At 41.0% G+C, this 20,725-nt stretch overlaps 1 protein-coding gene and 1 long non-coding RNA gene across 2 annotated transcripts in view; one reads left to right on the forward strand and one right to left on the reverse strand.

Annotated features, from left to right (window-relative positions):
- LOC107533182 (uncharacterized) overlaps positions 1–20,725 on the forward strand; it is a 90,129-nt gene that overhangs the window by 11,168 nt on the left and 58,236 nt on the right. Inside the window, exon 2 of the long non-coding RNA XR_001602841.2 lies at positions 7,990–8,080. This is a non-coding gene — a long non-coding RNA (uncharacterized LOC107533182). The remainder of the gene's footprint in view (positions 1–7,989; positions 8,081–20,725) is intronic.
- TNFRSF11B (TNF receptor superfamily member 11b) overlaps positions 1–20,725 on the reverse strand; it is a 28,197-nt gene that overhangs the window by 3,403 nt on the left and 4,069 nt on the right. Inside the window, exons 2-4 of the mRNA XM_087825162.1 lie at positions 5,895–6,264; positions 2,140–2,331; positions 326–550 (exon numbers count right to left, since the gene is read on the reverse strand). Coding sequence (XP_087681288.1) covers positions 326–550; positions 2,140–2,331; positions 5,895–6,264 — 787 coding nt within the window. The remainder of the gene's footprint in view (positions 1–325; positions 551–2,139; positions 2,332–5,894; positions 6,265–20,725) is intronic.

Consider the following 20,725-nt stretch of genomic DNA (forward strand, 5'->3'; position numbering starts at 1 on the left):
AGAATTTCTAGGAAGGTCAGAGAGGATGCTAATAAAACTGCTGAGGGATTTAAAGGCAGATTTCCTGAGGCCTAGCCCTGCCCTTGAAATGCCTCATGGCTTCTTTATACACTAACAAGAAAGAGGGATGGAACATGTGGAGGAAATGAGAATAAAACCCTGCATGACTGCTCTAGGATCAGCGTGTACACCGACACTTCGTGAAGACTTTTTCAGTCCAACAACAATTCCGAAAGGAAAACATCATGCACACAACTAAACCCATGACTAGAACCCGACGGCATCTTTGATTTCTGATCGACTTGTTGATTTCCGGTTATCATACCTTGGATGATCTTCTTGACCGTATCCTGGCCTTTGTTTTGGTGTTTCCATAACTTCAGCAGCTGGAAAGCCTGCTCTTGGGAGCTGTGTCGTCTTTCTATCCTCTCTACACTCTCCGCGTTTACTCTGGTGCCAGGCAAATTGTCTACCAGGACACTGAGCCAGTTAGGGGTGACTTTGGTAGGAACAGCAAACCGGAAGAATGCCTCCTCACACAGGGTGACATCTAAAGGAAGGTGGGAAACCAAGATTTACTCAACAGTTGGATTCCTGGAAGTCTATTGGGCAATATCCAAATTTTAAAACCTAACACAATTGACTTTTCGAAGATACAGTATGCTAAGATGCAAAATTTGAGTCAAATCAACCTTCTGTTGACTGGTCTTAGTGGTAGATTGCCAATCCAACTGGGCTTATGTCCTTTCTAATGTTATTTTAGAGCATTTTGGGGGAGAAAGTTTAATAAATGTTTAATAAGAACATAATATTGCTATAAATAAATTACAGCACAAATTCTATGACCTAATGTAAATATTAACATTCTGTTAAAGGTGTACTAGTGCCCACAAGATACTTCAAGATCAGTACCAAAACAAATATAACCATTGCTTTGAAAGGAGCTTGAAAGTAACCTAGAATAGCGTATTATTTTCTGTACATACACAAACACATAGTTTACCTTTGGGAATAAGAATATATATAGCCCGGCCAGACGTGGCTCAGCAGTTGAGCATCAGCCTAGGATCCAGGAGATCGTGGTTCGATTCCCGGTCAGGGCACATGCCCGGGTTGTGGGCTGGATCCCCAGTAGGGGGCGTGCAGGAGGCAGCCAATCAATGACTCTCATCATTGATGTTTCTATCTCTCCCCCTCTCCCTTCCTCTCTCTGAAGTCAATAAAGATATATTTTATATATATATAAATATATAAGCATATATTAAATTAGAAAATAGTCACACACACACAAATATCATTTAGGAAAGAGGTACAATGGCCTGCATGTCTGGGTAGGGTCACTGTATCCCAGGGATTAAGAGCTTGTCTTTGGGTGCATCAGGCCTGGGATTGAATCCTGGCTCTGCCATTCATGCTCTATATTGAACTTGAGCAACCTTAACAGTGTTTTTGAAAAGATTAAAGTCCATATAGCAAAGAACCTGGCAGACAGTAAGTGCTCAATAAATGACAAAAATAAAATTTCAAATGTATTAAAGAGAATGTTAAAGTTAGAAGTCATTCCTCTTACTACCCCTTCCCTGATTCCATTTTTTAGATAAGAAAGCAGAAATGCTAAATGACTTGTCTAAGATTTCAATTACAGTGAAAAAATGTTGGGATTGGATGCAACCTTAAATCTCCCAATCCACATTTCTATGCTTCATATACTTCTGTGTCATACAGATAGATGCTTGGGGAGAGTCAAGCTGGTTCATGACATGTTTGGCTAAATGCTAAAAGACAGATTATCTGTGGTGTAATGAATCCTTGGTAGAAGATGTGAGATTAGTCTAGTGGTAGGAGTGACAGGGTGAGGACACCATCTGAATAGTGTCATCTCCGACATGGGATGCCTTCAGGCAATTTGAGTTTGGAGCTAGTGACCCTTCTTGAATAAAAAGTTTAGGACAAGAGGAACTTGGAACTTTCATGTAATAGACACTGTAATACTATAGGTAACAAAGCCAGTTTTCCATTTCTGATTTGTCATCAATTTATCAAGAAAGGGAAAATATGAGCTTGACTAAAAAGGTGGCCAGAGGGTGTTGTATTCAACTTAGAGGTGGCACGAAGGCTGATGTTCTGATTGATAATTACCTATTCCACATCTGTGCACCGATTCACTGTTTCCAGAACATATGTTGTCATGTGTTGCATTTCCTTTCTGAGTCAGAAGGAGACCAAAGGCACTGCAGTTGGTATGTTTTCTGCAGGGTGCTTTCGAGGATGTCTCATTCGAGAAGAACCCATCTGGACATCTTTTGCAAACCGTATTTCGCTCTGGGGTTCCTACAGAAAATACCAAACCATTTAGCACCTTCTTAAATACTTTCACAGCAGACATCCTCTCAACAAAGTTGTAGAAGCCTTTTCGCTTAGTTTTAACTGCTGTGTTGCTATGTTTTTACTATTAATGTTGCACCAAACTTCAGGTGTTCTCATTTTTCATTTCATTACACAGAACAAAACTACAGTTAGCCCTGTGGGCGGTCTCCCCTCCTAGTAATACAAACACAAGTTTGTTTTTCTGTTACCTACAAAACACGTCCAAAATATGAGAGGGAAGGAAAGAAGGGAGGGTGTTCATTAGTCCTGTGTGAGCTACAACATCAGTGGGTCTTGTTGTCCACACATTCTTTACACAATTATCCTGGAAAAGCATCAAGATAGCTGTTGTAGAACTGCTGTGTTCCTTCTCTAAAATCAGTACCCATCTAATGCTATGCCATTAAATTCCAGTCAGTCCCTCCCGAAGTTCTTTCTCTCCTGAATCATCATTGTGAAGCAACTCATAAGTATACTAACCTTGAGAAGTAAAAATTTACAGTGTTATAATAAACTTTTGAAGGTGGCAATAAAGTTGGCCACTGACTCAAAAGCATAAGCCTGCAGTTAAGCTATACAGTAAATGGAAGATGACCTACCGTTTGCTTAAACTGTTGAGTTTTAAGAGTCTGGTCGTTAAAATTTCAGGGAAGGGCGACTGCAAGGGCATTTTATTTCATGGTGGAAAAATACTTGACAAATTTGGAGAAATCACTGGTAGGCACACTTGAACCAGTCGACAACTAAAGATGCTATTAAAACTAAATACCTTCAAACCCCTGCCTCTATGATCATGGATAAATCATACATTACAGTGCATTTGCATATGAAAATACCTCCATCTAGTGTAAGCTAGTCGAACAGATTTAGACGGCAATGCTCCCAGGTAGCTTTTACAGGCCAATGCCTGCTTGTGAAAGATAACAAATGCAGAAGAGACAAATGAAATCTACCGGAAGTTAATAAACTTCAGTTATTAAAAATTCAAACCTCCCACCTCATTGTATCAAATCCAGGGGAGGAAAAAAGAGCAAAATGGTTTGATCCTAGTTTTATCTCCTGCTTCTTCTAAAGGGATTAATGATGCATTGACAAGTAAAAATGATGAAGCGCTGGCAGAAAAAAAGAGGTGGGAAGCCACAGGCAGAAAACCTTCACATATTAAATGCCACCTTCGGTATTGCAGTGACATCTTAGGAACCAGCTTACAAAGAGAGCTAATTATTTTTAAAAGTACTTTCTTACTATATTCCTCTTTTTAAAGGACATGCAACTCCACACCAAATTCTACAGTATCCCAAGTGAAGGTATTTGGGCAGAGAGTCCATAGTATTCTTTCACTGCTAATATCCCTTAAATAAGTGAACCTGGGCATATGGATCCAGGGGTCCCTTTGCCAATTGCCACATGTTCTGGAAAGCCAACTGCACAAAGAAGAACCTGTCGTTCTTCTGATACACATTGACGGGTTGTGTCTTTGCATGCATCTCAGTGAGAAAGTCATCAGTATAAGACATTCTTTCAGGTAGGTTAGCCTTTAAAGTTCTTTAACAAAAGAAATCCAAGAATGAGAGAAGTCAAGTTTCTTAATGTCTTTGGAGGCTTTATATAATGTCCTGGCTAAATAGGACTACCCTGTTTTATAATTGATAGAACTTTTTATAGAGGAAGATTTATCCATCTAAGTAAATGATTTGGCCTTATTAACATCAGAGGAAACATACAAAGTATAATCTGGCAGGCCAAATGTCAAATATCGTAATGATGAGAGGAGTTCTGTTTTACCATTGAGAATTTTACCACGCCGGCCCTAAGTAATGACATAGGAATTATAAGACTAACAGAGAGAATGAAGTAAGTAAAATACAGAAACAATCTGACTTCAAAACTACAACAAAAAAGAATGGTTAATAAATACTTGTTAGAATAACACTGCATAGTTCTTCCTTCTCTTTGGGCTGGAAACTTACTATCCATGAGGAGCTGCTCTGTGGGTTTTTAGGGAGTGAGAGTGGTGCTAGCTTACTTCATTCTGCAAACAGATTTCCATGCTTATGTGAGTAAATCCTTGCAATTTCCTTCCCCCCCCCCCCAAACTCTAATTTCCAAGCTGCCTAGTCCCTTCATTAATTTTTCTACATATACAACTTACTGAATTGCATCAAATGAATTTGTTTTTGTTGGGTTTGGCTTTTCCCTCCTGCAACTTGGCTTAGCTTTTGAGTCCCAAAGTATCATCCAATAAAAACTAGGAAGTGGTATCAATTTCTCCCTCGAATACTCATATTAGAGATATTTTAAGAAACCCTCATGCAATTTGCACCTTCTGTGATTAATTTTGCAAGATTCACAACTTAGGAAACAATGGGTTTCAGTTTTTGAATATGCTTGCTTTGTATTTGTCATCTAATAACTTAGACTCTGTATATCACAACTTTTGAAAGTTAAAATAGTTCCAAATAATTAGCATCCTCTAAACCGGTGGTTGTCAACCAGAGGTAATTTTGCCATCGGGGAATAATTGGTAACGTCTGGAAACGTTTTTGGTTGTCACCACTGGGGGAGGAGCAGCTAGTGACTGAAGACCAGGGATGCTGCTAAACACTCTACAATGCACAGGACAGCTGCCCACAAGACAAATTATCCAGCCCAAAATGTCAGTGGTGCAAAGGCTGAGAAATACAGCTTCAAACTGAGTAATCAGAATCTGCACTGATTACTACTTCCTCCAGAAATTAAGCGAATTCCCCTTCATTTTTCCCAAGCTCTGAGTCTACACTGAAGCTTCGTGAATGTGAGAGGAAAAAAATGTGGGTTGCAGCTTTGAAAGAGTCAGCGCACACCAGCCCTAACCTACGCTGTTCAAAATGCAGAGAAAGTCCTTTGTTTATAGACAAGTACTTACTCTTGCTTGACAATCTGTTCTGTCTAAGATAAAGCATAAGCTCTCCGATGAGATACTGCTACCGTCTTTATCATCCCGGACGCTCGACTCCCATGCCAAAGGAAGAACTAGCTTCATTTTTTATCATGAAATGCATCTCCCCTAGCTATTCTCATTTTTTGCGTAATTAATTATAACTGCTCATTGTTAACACTGCAGAGCCTCGTCAATATCAGCGTAATTACTCTCTTGGTATCAATGAAGATTTCTGATGTTTGTCAAAAAGCATCCCAGTTTGAAGCTGTCCATGCTGAAGTGAAACATGGAGGCATCTATCAGCTATAAACAGTGCAACCCCGAGTGTGTCCCTCTAAAAGAGCAATCCATCATGCATCTCATTAGCGAGCAATTTGCTGCATTTGAGATTTGTCACTAAATCGCCCTGGAGCGGCAGAGAATTCCTCTGAGAAAGGGCCGTTTGGCAGCACGCCAGACACAGAGCGCGTATCCAGCAGGTTCCATTACCTTTGCAATTTGCTATCCTTAATATCCTCAGACAATAGCGTTCCCTTAAACGTTCCCCACTGCTTGACTTTACACAGTCTTAATCGGTTTTGCAGCGTGCTGGAAAGGTGGCACCTACCAGCTTTCAGCACCCCAAACCCGGGGGGGCAGCTTCTGTGCTTGGAGCAGAACTCCACCTCGAGGTAGCGCCCGTCTTCACACTCGCACACGCGGTTGTGGGTGCGGTTGCACTCCTGCTTGACGTACTGCAGCTCCTTGCACGCCGCGTTGCAGTACAGACACTCGTCGCTGGTGTGCCAGGCGTCCGTGTAGTAGCTGTCAGGGCAGGGGGCGCACGCGGTCTTCCGCCTCGCTGTACAGTGCTGTTTTAAGTAGGTGCCGGGGGGACATTTGTCACACATCAGCTGGTGAGAGGTTTCTGGGTCAAAATGAAGGTACTTCGGAGGAAATGTTTCTTGGGTCGTCCATTTCATGGAGATGTCCAGGAACTAAAAGAAGAAAGGAAACTGCAGCAATGCCAGCATGGAAACAGGGCAGTTCTTTTGTGCGAAGATGTCACAAGAATCAAAGAGTCCTTTACAGGCTTCCTGCCTCCTGAGCAGCACCACACAGTGAGTTCAGAGGCACCATTCTTGCCTCTGTTAGCTTAATCTCAAAGACACAGGTGGTGATGGCCGCGCACCTATATTAAGTCAGTCCAGCTCATAGAGGCCTGGAGTAGAAAGCTCATCAGAACAGAAATTATTACTGTGGGATGCAGCACTAAATAACCCACATGGCCTCAAAGACACTATCTCCCTGGGCTTCAGGATTCTCTCTAGATGACTGAGTTGGATGAACTAGTAGTTCTCAGAAGAGCCATACCACCCTCCTTGATAAAAATGTAGATTCCTGGGATCTACATCCCTAAACATTCTGATTCCACAGGTGTGGAAATGGGTTGGGGATTTAAGAAAAACTCTTGCAGTGATGCTGATGTATGGAGTCCATACTCAAAAATTATTCCTTTGCCTGGCCGGACGTGGCTCAGTGGTTAAGCATCGACCTAGGATCCAGGAGATCGAGGTTCGATTCCCGGTCAGGGCACATGCCCGGGTTGCGGGCTCAGTCCCTAGTAGGGTGCGTGCAGGAGGCAGCCGATCAATGACTCTCTCTCATCATTGACGTTTCTATCTCTCTCCCTCTCCCTTCCTCTCTCTCGGAAATCAATAAAGATATATATATATAAATTATTCTTTTGCTTATTCACTTGACAGGTAGTTACTGAGCTGTTAATATGTGACAAGCTCTATTCTGGGCCATGGGGAGACAGCAGGGAGTAAAAGAGGCAAGAAACCCTGTTCTTGTGGAGTTTACAATCCAGTTGTGGGAGTAAGAAAATAAATAACAAACTACAGGTCAATAACACATTAGAAGAAAAGTGTTGGGGGGGAAACACACAAAAGAGATGGAAGACATGGAGGTGAGGAGGGGGGATTACAATATTTAAGTGGGGAAGTCATAGTAGCTATGTCTAGGACTAGGTTATATCTCCCTTTTAGTTTACCCGTTCTAAGACTTAATGATTCCAAACATATAGTGAAGTAAAGAGGTGGCAATGTGTGAAATTTGTATGATGACACCAACAGTCATCATCCTGATCATGCATTCATTCATTCATCCCACAAATATGCATTGAGTGCCTACCAGGAATGTACCAGGGATGTGCTGGTGAGTAAGGCATGGTGCTTGCAATCCCCTGGAAAGAGTCCTAGAATTTTAAGACTGATGTTTCCTGCAGAACATCATGTGGCCCAGTCTTAACTCTCATAGGGAAATGGTGTCTAGAAAATTAAATGACCACTTCTCTTCAGGTTAACTGGGGACAACTTCAGGGAGCTGGAAAGGTTTCATAAGTATCCATACATATGGCAGGAAGAATTCTATGCAGCAAGATTTTGCAAGCAAAGGTGCTGCTTTGGGAGGGCATCTCCAACTGAGTATTCCATCTTATATTCTAGGTCTCAAAGGGTCTTCTAGGGAGCATTGAAGTAGTTATTTGCACTAATTGCAGGAAACACACGCTCAGAAGAAACTGTTCTTTGTGTGTAGGGGGTGGTTTGTTTGGTTTTTATTATTTGTTTTTGGGAAAGGGATCAACATCGACTATTTTCAGGCTTTGGGGAGGTGGCAGGCCAAACACAGTAAATTTTTCCAAACTCTCTTCTTTGCAGAACTCAGGAAATGTCACAGAAACCTCCTGACCTGGGGAAAACATGCCAAGCTAGGGAAACGGCACTCCCTTTGGAATTAAGAGTGACAAAGGTAAGGGTGGCCTCTTTTTTTATAAGCATTGGGCATTTTAATCTGAGTAATTTCATTCACTTCTTATTGGAACACAACAAGCATCAAGGCTGACGGGACCTGATATGAGCTGATAAACCAGAAGCAAAGAGCAAAGTATCTCACTTAGAGCCATGGACCTTTTATACAAGAGAAATCTGCAGAGTGCTGTGATGTGAAGGGCTCCTAACCAACAAAACACAGAATATAGCACAAAATTGGGGTGAAACCCTCATAACATGACGCTTTCTGGGGAAAATGTTCTTAAGTTTTCCTGTAGTTCCTTTCGTTCTTTCTTTCTTTTAATTAAAAAAATTTAATGTTGACACTGTTGCAGATGTTCCCCATTTCTCTCCCCTTTGCCCACCTTCCCCTCCCTTGGCCTTCACTACACTATTGTCCGTGTCCATGGGGTAAGCATCTTTGTTCTTTAGCTAATCCTTTCACCTCTTTATCCAGTTATCCTCCCACAGCCCTCCCCTCTGGCACCAGCTAGTCTGTTCCATGTATCCATGCTTCCGGTTCCATTTTGTTCGTCAGCTTATTAGATTCCACATATTAGTGATATTAGTGAGATCATACGGTATGTCTTTCTCTAAATGGCTTATTTCACTTAGCATAATACTTTCCAGGTCCATCCATGCTGTCTGTCACAAAGGGTAAGAGTTCCTTTGCATTTGGAGTGGGTGGACATTAGAAGAAGGAAATGAACCAGAACAGGGTGAGAGTGTTGGTTTGCTCCGAATCTTTCAGAAATATATTGGTGATGCACAAAACAAAGATGTTCTGTGCCTTCAGGAGTTCACAGTCTAAGGAGGAGGCAGACAGCAGAGAAGAAAGAAATAATTACAAATAACAATCATTGTTTAAAAGAAACAAAGCAAAATGGGCATGTTGCTTCTTGGTTATTTGAATATATTCTGCTATGTCTTTCAAGGGCCCTTGTGTGGATCTGGCTCAAATACTTCTAAAATCTTCAATGCTAGGAAATAAAATTTTCCTGGTGCAACTTGCAAAGCCAAGGAAAGCAATGAGAAATGCTTCGTTCTCTTGCTGTTCACTCCTGAAGGATCTGTTGCTTTCAAGGCGCCTGTCTTGCATGCTACTGCTGAGTGAGCCCCATCCTGGTAGGGCTGGCAGCTCTGGGACCTCCCCAAGCCCGACTTCCCATCATCCCCTTTCCCATTTCAGTGTGGTTCAGCTGTGCCCACTTATTCAGGGCTGACTCCCTCCTCCCTTACCAAGCAGTGATGAGGGTGGGATGGGAAAACCCCACAGAGGGTGCCTGTATTCCTCCCTGGAAGGAGCCACAAAAATACAAGATTGGACCAAGAATGCTGCATCGATTTGTGTTTTTCTAGGCAATTGGACATGACACTGTTGGTTTCCTGAAATCATGCTTTGGAAATTAGTTATCATTTCTTCAAAATACAGAGAAGTTGCCCGGCCAGGCGTGGCTCAGCGGTTGAGCATCAACCTACGATCCAGGAGATCGGGGTTCGATTCCCAGTCAGGGCACATGCCCGGGTTGCGGGCTCCATCCCTAGTCGGGAGCATGCAGGAGGCAGCCGATCAATGACTCTCTCATCATTGATGTTTCTCTCTCTCTCCCTCTCCTTTCCTTTCTCTGAAATCAATAAAGATATATTAAAAAAAAAAAAAAAATACAGAGAAGTTGAGGTGAAAGGAATCCAGAGAGAAAAAGATAAATAAGGTTGACTTAAGAATTAGAGAGCAGTTGTATTACTGAAGACAATTTCTCCAAGGCCACTGCATAGAATTATCCTATGTATTTTAAAAAAATAGGAAAGCCCTGAGGAACTGCAGGCTTGTTTTCAGTAAGTTCTATGGGGCCTCTGTGTTTTATTTGAAAAATTTCCACTTTGGTAAAAAGACAGAACTCTGTGTGGCCAAAATTGGATGTTTAGGTCTCAATCTCTGGTTAGCCCCAATTCCCACATAAAATTTCTGGAACCATTTACTGTACAGAGGACGGGCAAGTTAATAGAATGCTTCATCAGCCCTCTCTCTTACTTTCTTTTGCATTTCCTGGAAATGCAATGAGAGAGATGCCATAGGAAGGCAGGCTGCCTTAACATTGCCTCTAGCCCCTTTGCCAGATGATAATACTGATAAGAGTTCAAACATTTTTCTTCTGTGTAAACTGCATAACCACTAAGAAACATCTGCTCAAGCCAGGACGTGTGCATGGGTGTGTCTGCGGAAGCCTAAAGTGCCTTTTGCAGAGGAGGCCACTCTATTTTTGATGTTTCATGCTTGACTTTAAAAGAAAAAATTAAATGGAATTTTCTCTCCATTTTTTCTGCCCCCCTCCCCATTCCCTATCTGTCTGTCCTTTGGTGCAGAGCCCTCCAGTCTGGTGCTTCCCACCAGTCCAGGAAGCCTTCCTGGAGCCGCCAGGCCTCTTTTCGTGAAAGGACAGTGGAGGCTCCATCTGTAATAGCTTTGTTCTTCCTCTTACCTTCCATGTTAAATGTTGGACAGTGTTAAAGAACTGTCTCTCTCAAACCCCACATCTTTCCTCATCTACCAAACGTCAGCAGATGATGGTAGTGAGTGTGTGAAGGTGGTGGGCAGCTGAATTAGTGGCTCTCTAAAGCCTTTTCTAGCCATGTCACTGTCGGATTCTGGGGTTTGACAGAGCTGAACTTGGAAACAAATGTCCTCCTCTAAGCCCCTTCCTACCTCCTTGCTCCACTGCTTTATCTGCGAAACCCCTTTTTAGAGCAGGAATCTCTTGACCAGTCTCCACTTGTCAGATTCACCCACGCCCTCCATCCCCTCCGTAAAGCCAGCGGATGCGCCAGCGCCCTGCATCCCAGCGCGGCCTTCCCTGGAGCACGGCAGCCCGCCTGCCTTAGCGCAGCCGCGTGCTTGACGGGGCAGTCGCGCGGTCGGCGCTGAATCTGCTTATGCTCGCGGGCCATAGGTACCTGTGTATGCTGAAGCGTGGCTATCGGCAGGCAGTGCGACGAACCAGTGTGAAAGCCAATGAACATGGGTGTGAAAAAGGAATTACTTTTTTGTATATAAAGTGAATGGAATGCTCTGGGGATGACTTGATAAAGATGAGCTACAAAAAAGAAGGAAGGAAGGAAGGAAGGAAGGGAGGGAGGGAGGGAGGGAGGAAGGAAGGAAGGAAGGAAGGGAGGGAGGGAGGGAGGGAGGGAGGGAGGGAGAAGGGAGGGAGGGAGGGAGGGAGGGAGGGAGGGAGGAAGGAAGGAAGGAAGGAAGGAAGGAAGGAAGGAAGGAAGGAAGGAAGGAAGGAAGGAAGGAAGGAAGGGGAAGAGAGAAAAGGAAAGAAAGAAAAGAAAAGAAAAGAAAAGAAAAAAAAGAGAAAAGAAAAGAAGAAAAGAAAAGAAAAGAAAAAAGAAACCTATCATAAACTTGAGGTAGCGGAGACAATTGTAAAAACAAAATGGTGAAAACATCTAGGAGGATTATATGGTCAATTTATTTCATAAATACCTTTAAATTTGCCTGAAATGTATGGACTATACATTATAGATAAGGGTCATGTCAGCAAACACAATTCCAAGAAAGGCCTTGGCCAGATCTCAAAATACAGGCAAATAAGCACTTTTTAAATGTTTTAAGTCAAAATAAAGTATTTAAGATATGTATATATAATTTTTATTATTAAAAGCTTTAACTGATTTTTCAATTAATCACCCATTTCTTAATCCCAAACACAATTTCTAATGAAAATTCCCCACTTTACAAAGTATAGTGATATGGTAATAGTATGTGCAGGCAGCCGAAATGGGCAACATGAAGACAGAATTCTGTTTTGTCTATTGCAGTGTAACGCACACACATTAAATCTTCTGTGCCAGGCACTGGACTAAAAAATAATCTTTATAATATTTTGGTTTGTGCCTACTTTAGGATGTTTACCATTATCATCAAGTCTCCACCAGCTACAAAAATGAGCCTTAGAATGAGTAATTAACCATCCCAAGTCATAACAATTAGCTGAGGCAGAATTCAAACTCAGAGCATATGCCACAGAACACTATTTTTTGGCCAAATCCTTTAACATTTACCAAATGCTCTCACATATGCTATAGCTTCATGCAGTCCAAAAGTAGCTCTAAGGTGCTAATTTTTCATTTAGACTCAAGAGCATAGAGTTAGGATATCATGCAAGTTTGAAGATCAGCCAAAGCCTTCCCAACATCCAGATGAACTGACATTGACTTTTCTTTCTTTGTGCTAAGACTAGCCCTTGCCCAAAGCCACTGAGAAGGACATGTGTCAGACAATAAGTGACTTGACTACAGCACTCTCTTGGTGCATGCTCCTTTCTCAAGAACAAGAGAAGAATGCACTTCCTCCGGCAAGTTTATTTTTGCATTATGCAATGCAGCCAATCCCATACTGCTGGGCTTGCCCTCTGGTATGCAGAACCATGAGTGACCCAGTGGGTTTCCTTTTATGGAAAATTCATTAAAAAGAGCCCACGCAAAGCTTGAAATAACTACTTGGTTTGGGAGTTCCTTTTGTGATCCCTCGTCATGATCTTTGCCGCAGAAAACTATTTGAGGACTATCCAGAGTTAGGTAAACTTCTGGTCAGTTGGGAAACCATGCCATTTTACAGTTCATCTTGGCCAAGAAAAGAAACATTTAGGATATATATCATGGTGAGTTTCCTAAAGAGCTCTTGTAGTGTGAACTATAAAGCTTATTTTTTTTTAAAACCTTTCTTCCAATATTTTACATCAAAGCCTGCTACAGAATAGAATGGAACATTTTCAGTGAGTTTATGAGATAAAGCAGTGTTTGTTGTGAGTAGCTTTGGGCTACATCTATAGGGCTTTATTCATTCACTCATTCATTCTTTCACTCTTCATTCGTTTGATAAATATACATTGAGTGCCTAAAACACACACACGAAGAACCTTTTTTCCTATGGAGGTTAGTTTATTTGATTTTCTACAGTCTTACAGTGTAGTGCTCTTTTGTATTTTCCTCCATTCCTTAAATAACTCATTTATTCATTTATTCAGCAAACACTTATTGAAACAATTACTATGCTCTGGAAATACTGCTAAGCGATGGATTGAATAAGCTAATGTTCCTGTTTCATAGGGACATTCATCTGAAAGCCCAGCCTGATGTAAAATGCTCATAAATCACTGCAAAATAATTGGTTGCAGAAGAAAGGAGAGAGAATCAGAAAAAGACTCAAGAGAGAACCAGGTCAGAAATGAGGAGGGGCTGATGTTAGACACTAGAAGGGAGGAGAGGAAGGACAGATGTGCTCTGTTGGCTGACCGCATGGGGACGGGGGACTAGAAAGAGCAACTGAAGATCATGCCCACAAACTCTGACCATTGGGTATGTGGTGTTGCCATTAACTAGAGACAGAAGGAGGAGACAGGTATGGAGAAAGACTATGAATTTAGTTTGGAACAGCTTCCATCCACGAGATTCAACTAGACACATGTACTGGGAGTTCAGCACAGAAATGCAGCTAAGGACACAGCTTTCAGGGTTATAAGCACCAAGTGAGTCTAGTACACATAGCAAGTATTCAAGATAGCTAATTTAATTTTATTCAGTTCAATAGATATAGTGAATGAATATCTACTAAGTGTAATTAGGATCACTGATAATTATATAGACGCAGATAAATAGCCATATGTAAAGGATAAATTTGCAAGGACAAGCACAAAATCTGCAATTTTATCATTTGTAAAACGATAGTGATGACAATTATCCTAAAGGAAGATTTTTTTTAAAAGCATCTTTCATTTCACATGAACTATTCCATTTGTATTTAGCTTCCATTCTACAGGTGTGCAAAAAGCAAGTTGTTCATTTGGGAGGTTTATCTGCTTCTGCCAGTTCCCTACCTGAGGGTCTACCACTGCTTAATAATTTTCACATCAACCAGTTACTTGGCTGAGGATTATATCTGTAGGTAGAAAGTAAGAGCAGATGAATTAAATCTGTGCATCTATACAGAACTGACTTGCTCCCAACAGCTTTTGCTAGGCAAACAGGGGAAAGAAAACACAAGCAATTATGATTTATTAGATGAATCACTAGACCAAATTCTACACTATTTTGCTTCCCTTAGGGCTGATGAACTGTCTCCAAATAAAACTTAACTTAAAAATGCGGTATTTTTGGGTTCTGTCAGACTTTCCTTTAGTTGTTTGAAGGCTTTTAAATTAATTAGCAGTCGCTTGTTTATTTTTGGAATCAATCAGAACTGTCAGGACAGATTTGTTTATGATGCTTTCAGTGCTTCAGGAGTGTTACAGACAATTAACATTTGACAGGTTAATAAATAAAAGGGGGGGAAAAATCTCTGAAAAAAGAACTTGTAATATAGGTAAACACTTAAAACTTTCCAAGGAATGTATGTAGAAATCTCACATGTTTTGGCTTCCAGATCTTAATATTTCTTCTCTTGGGCTTTTGTTAATCACCAGATTTGAGATATAACATCAGTTCTAAAAATGTCAACTCAACAGCAAGGCTGATTACAATTTTCCTTATAATTATATCCATTCGGGCCCACTTGATAAGCATAAGGTGGGATCACAACTGAGTTTTCCATCTATAATCCCAGGCATCTGGGGCTCAGATGTGACAATGCATTTAATATGCTGATAGTTTTGAACATCAATTCTTAAATTCCATTTTACTTCTACAGTGTTTTCCTTTGAAGACAGCACATGGCTCACAACATCTTATGAATCTCTTTTGGTTGCTAGTGACCTGGATTAAAGCTCAATCGATATATAAGCAAGGGCAGCTGGTCAAAGTTAGAAAAGAAAAACCATGGTGGTTATGAAATGGAATAGAAACAAGAAGTAGAAGCGAAATAAAACAGCAACTGATTTAAGCAGGTAGACATTTACTGTGTGCCTACAACCAATGTAAAATTCAGTAAGATTTGTCTATCTATTGGCCTATCGCGGACAAAAAAAGGGGCTGTGTAATAAATCTGACAAGCTCAGGGGTCTACTTGGCAAGCCTGACAAGCTTAGTGACCCGAAAGTAACCACACAGTGTGGACTGATCCTAAATCCCTAACGGGGCAGCCATAGCAGGTAGTCCTGTCCCAGGTTATAGCTCTCTTAGGGAAGGTCAGTTTACCTTCTGTGAGCTCTTTCCATTGTTTTTAAGTACCTAGGATAACACCTTTGAAATGTCAGAGAAATTTCCTTTCCTAGACTCCGCTAAGACACAACTGCAGGCACCAGAGCACGAGACCACAGACCCCTTATCTTGTTCCCCTCAGACCATCTCTGTGTGCTGTAAATGTTAATTATTAACTACTTTGTACCCACCGATGTAAAAAAGTGTGTCCTTCTGCATTTTGCTCTGGACCCAGTCCTAGAGATGTGCCTGGCTTTGCTTTCTCTGGCCTCCTTAAGCTACCACCAGTGAATTTCATGTGCCTTCCTTATGCTTTCCCCTTTGATTCTAAATGATAAGAGTCTGCAAAACTGCCATTCTCCAGAGCATTTCCTCAATCCATTGAGATTAATTATGCTTCTGGGCATGTCCTCAAAATTTTGGCTCAAATAAACTCTTATTGAACTTTTCTATGGGCTGGACATTCTTTGGTCGACACTGTCTGTCTGCCTGCCTGCCTGCCTGCCTATCTAGCTATCCTGATGACTAAATTCTCCCTGTCCTGAAATACAGTTAGTTCCCACAGCCTCTCTGGAAGATGGTCCTGTGAGATTGAGCAACTGGTTACACTTTACACAAGGCAGCAGCTTCTCAGTCCTGCACCCCCTGGAATCCGCTCTGCTTTCCTTTCCGCCCTACGCTTCTTTCGCTCACTCTCGCTTCCCTGGGATTGCACTTTCTAATAAGGTACTAAAACCTAAGTGTTTGCCTCATGCTCTGTTCCCTGAGGAATCTGGGCTTAGAACTATGTCCAAGAAAGAGGCCAGGGCATTTATTTTCAAAACAAACAAAAATCATGGTCACCCCCTGGAGCTGAGGAGAGAGAAGGGATGAAAATACATTGGCATCGCTTTGTCCACGGATTTGTGGATTTGAGGCCCATCCTGGGGCATTCTTGACCCCAGCAGAGAGGAGAACTCTGGGTGGAAGGCATCCACAGGGGCTCAGCTCTGATTTATGGGTATTTTTCACTGGACTCAGTAACTATATCTAAGCTCCAATAGGGCAGAAAAAACTTAGCTAGTTAACCAACCTTAGGGAAAATGACTCAGTTTTCTCATTCGTAAAATAGATACTAATTTCTGCATGATAGGATTTTTGTGAAAATTATGTGAATCATTGCGTGTGACTTTCATATATTTATTCTAAGAATGGTGTCCTTCTCTTTCATGGTTTCCTCCTTTTGGCTTAGCTTAAGTGGGTAGAAGTTGTCCTGATGAAGAGGAACATGAGTGAACCTCTACAAAGGAAGGGTCATTTGGAAGCGATAAAAAGAAAAAACATGATCCCTGTCTGTTTACTCTCCAGAATAGGGTGTTTGATTTAGACTCTCCTGTTAAGTATCTGTTTACCTTTTCATTTTGAAGGCCAGCTTTTAAGTAATCTCTGTTCCCTACATTTTGAAATTTCAGCATCAGAAGAGGTTCTTGCACATGAGTCCTGCTAACAATACCTTTGATGGGAAAGGAGTTTAAATTGATAATCTAAAACCATAGATTTTAGTCATTTGTGATTTTTAAGTGCTCTCTGCAGTTACTGCCCCTCAGTGATCAGAGAGATGGCTGGGGTTTGACTACTGTATTAGTCAAGACCGGCTGGGTTTTATGCTGTGCTACCAACTTCAAAACCTCAGTGGCCTAAAAATAACAAAGGTTTACATCTCACTCACAGTACATCCCTAATGGGTCCCCTGAAGGCTGTTAGCATTGGCCTCTGTCAAAGACCTAGGGTGATACAGCAGCTAATATCTGGAACACGGCTGGCTTATTGTGGAGGAAGGAAAGAGAAAAAAAATGTTGGGGGCCATAGATTGGCAATTAAGCGCTGTAATTCCGAAGTAACTTATTGGTCAGAACTGTTCACACCATCCAACCCCCTTGCCCACCAGAAGGCAGCTACGAGGCACAATCTTCCCAAGTTTCTGGAAGGGAGGAGAAATGAGAACAATTTACGTACAGCATTAACAGCTACGTGGCTCAATAGACAGCATTCATACTTTTTAGTTGACCTTAGTTTTAGCACAATCTACTTGGTGTTTTTCTCTTCACTGGGTATTAAAAGAAGAGACAGGAAACAGAGCGCGCGGGAGAGAGGTTTCTGTCCGTCAGCCAGGCGGAGTGTTGGGCGCAGCGTTTAAAGGCCTCGCCGACCTCCTCACTGTCACGCGCATGCCGCCTGAAGGATTGACTTTATTCTAAAGGCAGGTGTGCAATTGTCGAGGACTTCATCATGACTACAAACTCAAAGGAAATTCTGCTCAATGAGAATAAGGAGATTGCTAGGGACCCGTAATTATACCTCTGCAGTAAGTCCTGAGGGAATGTCTTGGACCTGGCTGCTCACTAGAGGGAATCTAAACAGGCACGTTAATGACTTCTATGCGTGCTAGCTAACGACAGCGAGGACTTGTTTCCGAGTGGGAAAATGGTTTCTGGTTTCAAAGAACAATCTCTGACCCTAAAACAAGTCCTACTACTTAAAAGTGAATGACATTTTGAGAGCTGCTTCCTCTTGTGTCTCATTGACTTCAACAGAATTTCTTACACATGAAACTGGCTGAGCAGAAGAGACTTTGACAACTGCAACAAAATAGATTTAAACAAAGCAAAACATTCCTTTAGGAATAAGTAAGTTTGATTTAAATATATCTTCTAAAACTTTAATATTAATATTAAAATTAAATAGTTAAGTATTTAAATACAAATACTTATTTAAATACTTATTATTTAAATAGTCCACTTCATTTTTGCATGTTCGGAATAGTAAATAATACGCAGTATAATCAACCTTTTTTTGAATTCATTTTTGCAATGACAGAGCTTAAGACTCAAAAAGCCTTCCACGTACACCTAGTCCAACACCTCTATTTTAGAGATGAGAAAAGTAAGACCTAAAGAAGTGTAGTCACCAAGTAGACCTTAGAATCTAAAGCAAAACTGAGAAATTAGATCTCTTGCCTCGTCTGTTGTTGCAGAGGTCTTATTGTCAGTACACCCCACAGCTGAATCGCTAAATTATTTTTCTTTTTGATGGTGGTGGCAATTAATGGTAGGGGGAACTTTGTAAGGAATAAGGTGCCAATACCATATTTTCTAGGAATAAAAGAAATTTTTTTTTTCAATAAAGTAACATTACTATGTGGCAAGGGAATTGAGATTTTTGGATCAAAGACCAGAGAAGAAAATTGAATTTACCAAATGCAGTCACAAAGCTTAGATGAACTACTGTCTTGCTTTAAATCTAAATTCATCTTGACACCTATTTTTCTATTTTAGGGTTGATTATTTAAGAGGCACTTACAGAAAATGCTTCCAAGGTACAGACTAAATTGAAGTGAAAGTCCTAAGGCTATTCTTTTTATTTTTATAGAAGATGCTTCAAGGAAATTAAACAATGTTTTCACAGTATTAAAACTATAATTTTAGAGAGAGAATTTTTATTTAAATCACAATAAGAGGTAATCAATCAAGCCTAACTGGAGCACATTACTTTTTTGTGGCGAGCTTCAGGAATGACTTGCATTTCCTTCTGCATCTTCCATCCATTTATGGGCAGGCTGATTCAGGTGCTTCTGTGAAATTGGGGTGAAAAAAAATCTACCCAAGACCTAGGAAGTTATGTCACCTTGTCATTGGGAAAAACCATTTTAGCGCGTCTGTGGACTGTTCTGACCTTTGGAACATTAATTTAGAGAGGCCAGGTAAATGCGAGAGGGAGTGGGTACCACACAACTTCTTGCCTAATGTGTTGTAACACTATTTTTATCCCTTACAACTGTCTAAAAGAATTCTTTTTTTAGACATTCTATGCTAGTTACCCCAAAATATTCTGTGGCAGTGAGTTCCAAAAACTAATTACATGTCACATAAAAATACTGTCCTTGTATCTATTTCAAGTTGGCCATACCTCACTCTTTCTTCTTGCACAGATAGTTTACAGATGTTGCGAGGATTTCCGATCCCCTAGTTCCTGCTATTGTGGGTTGCTAAGGTTTATTTTGATTTTTGTTTTCTTTTCTAAACATGGCTGCTATTATTGTTCATATTTGCATTTTGTTTACCAGACTATCAGTATCGGAAACGTCCTCTGGACGGGCTTCCTGCTCGCCTCTCCGCCAGGTGAAATCACCCATCTCCCCACGTCTTTCCAAACCCGCTCTACGCTGATAACCTGGCTTTTTAGCTCCAGCTAGGGCTTCTACAGAGCTCCAATTTTTTTTTTTAATCCAAACGCCTACTTGATATCTATCTCCACTCGCACATTTTACAAACATATAAAATGTATCAAAACCAAAAATGAACACTGGATGCCTGAGTCAACCAGAAGGCAGGTTCAACTAAGCTTAGGCAGCACCTCTTTATTTTTCTCCCTTAAGAATGGGCCTTCATGAACTTCATAGTAAAAATGTACAAAAGAATATTTAAATACTGGTCAGGTGGGTAGGGTGTTATATTTCTATCTTGGAAAGAATCAAAGCCAACATTAGAATATTAAGTCTCGGGCAATAAGGTAAATTCTGTTGGAACATCCATGGAAAATGCTGGTAGGTTATACAACACACAAGCAAATCTTAGCTCCTTTGACTCAGCAAACACACACTTAGTGTCAGGCACTGTGACGACCTGGGGGGAGGGAGGCATAAATACGAAGAAGAGGGAAATCTATGTTTGCAAAGAGCTCATATTTGGTTTGCTACAGGAATGGTGCTAGCCCCTGAAAGTTCTGGAAATTTGGGGGGATTTCTGTTGTCAGGAGTGCTGTGTTCTGCTAGGTGTCTTGAATGATCAAGAATAAGCCCATGTCGCCCTGGCCAGGTGGCTCAGTTGGTTAGAGCATCGTCCCAACATGCCAAGGTTGCAGGTTCAATCCTGGTCAGAGCACATACAAAAAACAACCAATGAGTGCATAAATAAGTGGAACAACAAATTGATGTTTCTCTCTCCCCCCCACACACACTTCCTCTTTCTCAAAAATAAAAATTAAAAAAGAATAAGCTCATGTCCCACACACTTTCAAATGTCCTGTTGACAAATCTGTTTTTCATTATCTCACCCTAGATTCTAATTCCATTTTATATAGACCCAAAATGGTTTTTGCATGCTTTCTATACATACTGGATTTTCCCAGAATTCAATAACATAAAATTTGATAGAAGCTACTTTGTTTCATTTGAAACCTTAGCAAGATTTATTCACCATTTCAGAAAATCATAGCACCAAAGCCAACGCTGATCATGACTTTGAGCCCCAGTGAGACACGTGCTCCAGTCTTTATTCCTAATGGCCTGTTCATGGCAAGTGTACATAAAGCTGCCAACAGATCACTATTTCATTATGTCTTCTAGTGAAGCTTATTTTATTATAAATTACTTTCCTTTTATTTCTCCTTTATAGTATAGTTATGCTGGTGGATTGAGTTTCAAAAATTATGTACATAGGTAAAATATATG

Source organism: Miniopterus natalensis, chromosome 16 (genome assembly GCF_054644295.1).
Source record: "Miniopterus natalensis isolate mMinNat1 chromosome 16, mMinNat1.hap1, whole genome shotgun sequence".
NCBI lineage: Eukaryota > Metazoa > Chordata > Mammalia > Chiroptera > Miniopteridae > Miniopterus > Miniopterus natalensis.